This window comes from Cariama cristata, unplaced genomic scaffold, assembly GCF_000690535.1.
Source record: "Cariama cristata isolate BGI_N322 unplaced genomic scaffold, ASM69053v1 scaffold45256, whole genome shotgun sequence".
Classification (NCBI taxonomy): domain Eukaryota; kingdom Metazoa; phylum Chordata; class Aves; order Cariamiformes; family Cariamidae; genus Cariama; species Cariama cristata.
This window is the reverse complement of record NW_009621242.1, coordinates 1-5,973: the sequence shown is the minus strand read 5'-3', so window position 1 is coordinate 5,973 and position 5,973 is coordinate 1. Positions and strand designations below refer to the sequence as shown.

At 36.9% G+C, this 5,973-nt stretch overlaps 1 protein-coding gene across 1 annotated transcript; it reads left to right on the top strand.

Annotated features, from left to right (window-relative positions):
• Window positions 1-1,354: 1,354 nt before the first annotated feature.
• On the top strand, window positions 1,355-5,590 carry LOC104154562 (methyltransferase-like protein 22; the record flags this gene model as incomplete). Its single annotated transcript, XM_009701870.1, has 5 exons — window positions 1,355-1,484; window positions 4,078-4,425; window positions 4,800-4,840; window positions 4,926-5,070; window positions 5,519-5,590. Coding segments are annotated over exons 1-5 (736 nt in total), but the record flags the coding sequence as incomplete, so codon positions are not given.
• Window positions 5,591-5,973: the final 383 nt, after the last annotated feature.

The following is a 5,973-nucleotide window of genomic DNA, read 5'->3' as shown; positions in this document are numbered from 1 at the left end:
GGCTTGTCTCCTCCGCAGGTGGTGGGAAAACTGCGTTTCGTTGCTTTGTATCAAGTTTGGGTGTAGATTGTGCACAGATTTCTGCCGGCGAAGGGCAGGTTTGAAGGCTGGATCAGGTTTTGCAAAAGCGAATAGAACTTGATAAATAATCTTATGGAGGCTGCCTGTACAACGTGAAGCATTTTAAGCCTACATGTTTATGATCTTGTTCAAACACAGGCAGATAATAGAAAATGTAGCTTAATCTTCCAAGATGTTAATGCCAACGTAGGAAATGGTATCAACAGTTTTTACATACGAAGTTTTAGGGTTGCTGTAGCTGGTGAGACCTGGGTGTCTTTGTTAACTAAATCATTCATAGAATGCTTGATGATCTCTGTGTGTGTGTGTGCGATTTAAGCTTGTCATCTCAGTTATTAAAGACAAATTTTGTTTTCACACCTATGGTTCATCAGTGTTTCACATGCCCTTCACAAAATGCCAAGTTTTGTAGAGCACAGGGAAATAAATGTCCTCTTTATTTTTGTGTCCGTAAGAGGTAATTCATTTGTTTGTGCCTTAGGACAGAGAGACATTAGGTAATGAGGATTATTTCAGGTGTTTATATTTTTTTTCTGGGTAACAATGAAGAGTGCCAAAGATGGGAAACATTTGCTGCCCAATTAACGGAGGCATATAAAAGCAGATGAATTTTCTCCAGGAAAGGCAGATACTCCTTTTACAAAATGTGGGGGACTAACCTGTGGTAATACATTCGGTAATTGTGTCCGTTTGTGAGAAATTACAGATATTCCGATGAAGAACAAGGTTCCTTAAAATGGTGATGTTGTGCACAGAGGGTCTTATGTTCCTTTGAAGACCTTGACTTAGCATTGTAAGTCTGTGCATTCATGGTAACATCTGTTTTTTTTGGGGGAGGGGAAGGTGTTTTTAACACGAGCTAATTAGTAGCTTTTCCTAAAATACGCAATGTCTGCCAGTGAGCTGCTAGCAATTATGTGTTTGATGATGCATTGGAGCATTGCAGCTTTAATGGACAGTGTAAACTGATTTTTATCTTCTAAAATATTGCTGGAACAATGGTCAGACAGTGTCAGGATGTCACTAAAAGCTGTCTGTGTTTGGTTTTAGGTTGAACGTTCTGATGTATAACTTCCTGTCTTGTTGGAGCATGGTGAAGCTTGCATGATCACATCTTGGCTGAGGTCTTCTCAGAAACTATGTGATGAGGTTATCTTGCTGAGCAAAACTGTTAGTTGATGCGTGTTTAACAGAAGAATATCAACTCACTTTGTGACGGCACTTTCGTAGGGGCCTGTTTGGGTACTGTAGATGTTCCTCTCACCAGCATATCATGGTAGATGTAACAGAGAAGGAGATGGATAACCCCACGTTTAGAAGTGACACTGTACTTTCTGATGTTCACTTACACTGTCCAAACAAAAGACATCTCATGGTACGATTGAATGCAGTTGGACAACCAGGTAATGTATGCTTAGACTGATGGAGCTGTATTTTAAGTGTATTTAGATCTTTGTAATGTCTGAATCCTCCTTTGAATGGTTGATAGTAATTATTACATATTTTATTCCAGTTAGAAGCAGAATCGCTTGCTACTCAGTCTTTAGGAAGAGGGCTAGCTGGATTCTCCTCATGAAGTTAACTACAGAAACGAAAACTATTACTGTAGAATTTGTAGACAGCCTGTCTTAAAGAAATTTTCAATTACTTTCTGAGAAGTAGTAACCAAATTAACTTGCTTGCAGGTTTGATGTTATTTATTTAGTTGTTCATTTAGCTATAATCTCAATATAGGACTTTGGGAATCATGTTAAAAAGTTGTGATGTTTCTTGCATACAAACAAAAGGTGAGAAGCCAGGAGTTTAAAATAGTAATTAACTTATTAATTTTTATAAAATCTTTATGTGATGATTTACCATCTATTCCAGAGGAGCCTAACAGCTTTGGGTTTTTTTATGTTTTTTGTTTGTTTGTTTTAAAAAAATTGTCAACAAGAAAGCTTGGAATAGGATTGGTTTTCACTGACATTTTTTGAACATTAATTTGACATTAATTTGACTGACATTAATTTGAAGAGTCAAGGCTGTAGTGGAAATGAATTGGCAAATGCCTCTGACTGATTGCCAGCTTGTAGGTTTCTATGAAGTTGTCAAGGAAACTGAACTTGAAGCTGGGTAAAATGTTCTGTAGAAAAGTACCGCTCCTTCTCTGACAGAGTGTTAATTATTTTTTCAAACCCAGTTGTGACATAAAAAGAATAACTTTTGCAGCTGTTCTAGCGTATGACAATGTAAAAAATTATAAAAGTAGGCTTCACAAAGAAGAGGGTAATAATTTTGACCCTGATCAGGTTAAAAACAGGTAATTAATGCTGTGGTGTGTCTTCATGCTGTTTGACATTTGTTTGCTGTGATTTTGCTTGATGCAAAGAACCTTTCAACAGAATGAAATGACAGCATGTGCTACCTACTCTGAATGTACTTGGTCTGGGAAATTCCTTTGTTTATTAACACAAGAATTGGATTGTAGTATGAGAGCTTTTCATTTAACAAATACTACGACAATCTGCCACTGTCACTTGGCTGGTTTTTAAGAAACCTCATGGGGATTTAGTCTCTGCTGCTTTGAGTCAGTTTTACCTTACACCTTTTGAAATGCCATAGAACATGCACAAGATCAGACTTGGACTTGGAGAACAAAAGCATTTCATTAATTGATGACATCCTCTAATTTATTAAATATTCAAATAGGTTTAATGTAGTTGTCATGCAAACAGTAGATGACTTGGAAAATTTCTCATGCTAGGATAGGCAATGAAGATTTTATTAGATCTAGATAAAAATGGTCTCTCTGGAGAAGAACTTCTGTCAGGTTACAGTGCACCAACTTTGAATACCTTAATTTCTGAAGAAACTGGAATAGAACTCCATAAATTGTGCAATTGTTGAAAGCAACGGTGGCAAGCCCTTTCTCTCTTCTGTTTTGGTGTGAACGAACATAATTCTAAGACATTCTTAGAATCCTGCTGGTGTTGACCTTTTCACTAGTTGTATTCTTGGATATCTTTTTCTCAAGTCTCAACACATTATGTGTGATTTTGGAATAATAGTACCCAGCCTAAGATGTCTACAGGCACTGATTTCGTACCAGAGTAGTGAATTGAATTCCATGATTCTCTGTTCCATGACTGGCCCGTTCAGTCAAGCACAGTGCATAAGCACTGTGGTAGAGCTAAGATCAACTGTAGATGGAAGGACAAATATTTATTCTTCCTCATGTGTTGCATTCAGAACATATAGATTCCTGTAACTAAAATTGCAAGGTCCATGTTTGGATAACTTAAAATTTGTAGATGATGCTGATGTCACTGGATGATAGTTGCAAAAGGTTTTTTCATTAATTGGTTTATTGAGAACAATGACCTTATTGAGAACAATGGCCTTATTAATTTTATCTCCTCAAAGATTCAATTTGTAGACTTTTTTTTTAAGAGTCAGCATGTCCAGCTTTGGCAAACTGTCTCCTGTGAGCTTATTTCTGCTCTCTGATACTCATGCTAAGCTGATTTCAAGGCTTGAAGTTGCTTGAATTCCTAAAGACTTTTATAACAATAAAAAAAAATGCTATTTGCTTTTTACTAGAACATCTTTGTTTCTTATAAGATAGGAATTAAATCTTAACCAAAAGAAACAAATTCTAACTTGTATTAATTCTTCTGGTTTGAGCTTGTCTCAACAGAAGATATTTTGGGAGGATGTAAGAAACCATGCCTTCTGCCAGTTGTTAAAATGTTACTAAATCAGCATTGTGGCTGCGTAGATGCTGAGTCAACCAGTAGAGCGTGAAAGTGCTTCGTTTATTTCTACTGACAGAACTTAAAACCAGAAATATTTCTTTGCAACAAATTGAACTGTATTTCAAGTTATCTGTAGAATTTTTTTAGATTTTTAATATGTGAAATGCATACCAAAATTTCATGCATGTGGAAAGTTGCACATAGATTCTCTTCTTACCTGGTGTTTAACTTTTTTTCCCCTCTCTCCATGTTATTACAGTGTTCTTGTCGTATTTCAAACTCCTTCGGAACACAGGAGATTTGGCATCTGAGAAACATGTGAGAGAAGCTGCAACAGAAGAGGAACACCAGTACAGAGGTGGAGATGGACGGTGTGACAAGGACGGGAATAATCTAAAAGGAAGAGAATTAAATAGTGAAGGAGTAGAAGCTCTGCTAGATGATGATGGAGACTTAGAAGTGGTCAGAAGACCGCAAAGTGCCTCTGATTTAGAAGCAGAGGATCTTTGGAGGGATAGAGTGTATCCTGTAATTCTGATGAAAGGGAAAGAAGATGCTTTTGAAGATGAAGAACAAGAATGCACTTACAGTGATGTTGTTAAAATAGGTAAATAGTAGGCTTTCAGTCAAGGAGAAATGGAATAAAACAAAAGAAAAATAGGTTTTCTTTAGAAATGGAACAGCAGTTGTTAAGTTAAAGGAGATGATAAAACAAACATAATACTGTGATATTGTACATATTTTAAAAATTTACCGTTTTTCTCCAGAAGTGATTTGAGCAATAGCATACCGTGGGGAAACTCGTTGTTCTTCAGTTACAGTGGGATTTTCAGCATTATCTAGTGTTATTATGTAGAATGGAGAGTGTTTACTTCTATATTTGAAAGGGAAACATGACTTGATTTTCAAATTTACCACTATGGAACTTGATTTGAACAACATTTTGAGATAATTATTTCTGCTCTACTTTCATTTTCACAGAACATACTATGGCAACCCCCTTAGAAGATGTCGGTAAACAAGTATGTATTCTGCCTTATTGTATCTTGCTGTTTATGGATTTTCCTGTAGAATTTACTCAGTTTTAACTGCTTCTGTTATCCCCAGGTCTGGCGTGCAGCCTTTCTTCTTGCTGATTACATCCTGTTTAGACAGGAGACATTCAGGTGTTGCTCGGTGCTAGAGCTTGGAGGTGGCACTGGAATTACAAGCATTATCATGGGAACAGTTGCCAAGAGAGTTTATTGCACAGGTAAGGCAGTTATTTTCAGTTAAATATTTTCATGAAACTTCACGAAGAGTGCTTTCATCCTGGCATTTTCATCCTCATCTGTTCAGTTTTAGTTAATAACTTTTTATTAATGTGTATAAAATTGTGTTGTTTATTGAAAAATAACAAGAACTTTCTCAACAGATTGAAAAAGGGCAAGAGTTTAAAAGCAAGATGCATTGCTGTGAACTCAAGATTGTGTGGTTAGATTAAAATAGGTAGTATTAGGGATCTAACTTCTTTCTTCAAGGGTGGCTCAGAGCTTAGTACTGAGAGACAAAAGAAGGATACTATGGAACCAATCATCAATGGTTAGAGTTGCTCTCAGGTCAGCTTGAGAGAAACTTGGAGTATCAGTCTCAGAGGTCAAGGGCATGGATGGCCCATACAAAATATTCATATTTTGAATATCGTCATCACTTTTTTCCAGATGTTGGTGAAGATCTTCTGGCCATGTGTGAGCAAAATGTTGCATTAAACAAACACCTGATGGAGCCGGGAAGTAAGTGCTATACAGTCAGTGTTTGTGCAGTTGCCTATATATGAGCTACTTTGGGATTAAACAGCAGTCATTGGGTACCTAGCATATTCACAAGTAAAATTAATTTTTTGTCTTGTTTAAAAGTGACTCATTTAGAAAGGGCGATGCAAGTTACCTGTATGTGGTCCATAATGGGACAGCTTCCTTTTGAGAAGAACAAAATACTTACTCTTTCTCTGGTCATCATTTAAGACGAGCTGTAGTTCCTACACAGTCATTTCGAGAGTTTCATTGAGGTACTTGGGAGGATCGCAGATATCCAGGTGCCAGGGGTCACAAAACCAGAGTGTAGATGACAAAGGTAGAACTCTGGCAAGGAGTTTGGACAGGCTGGATCGATGGGC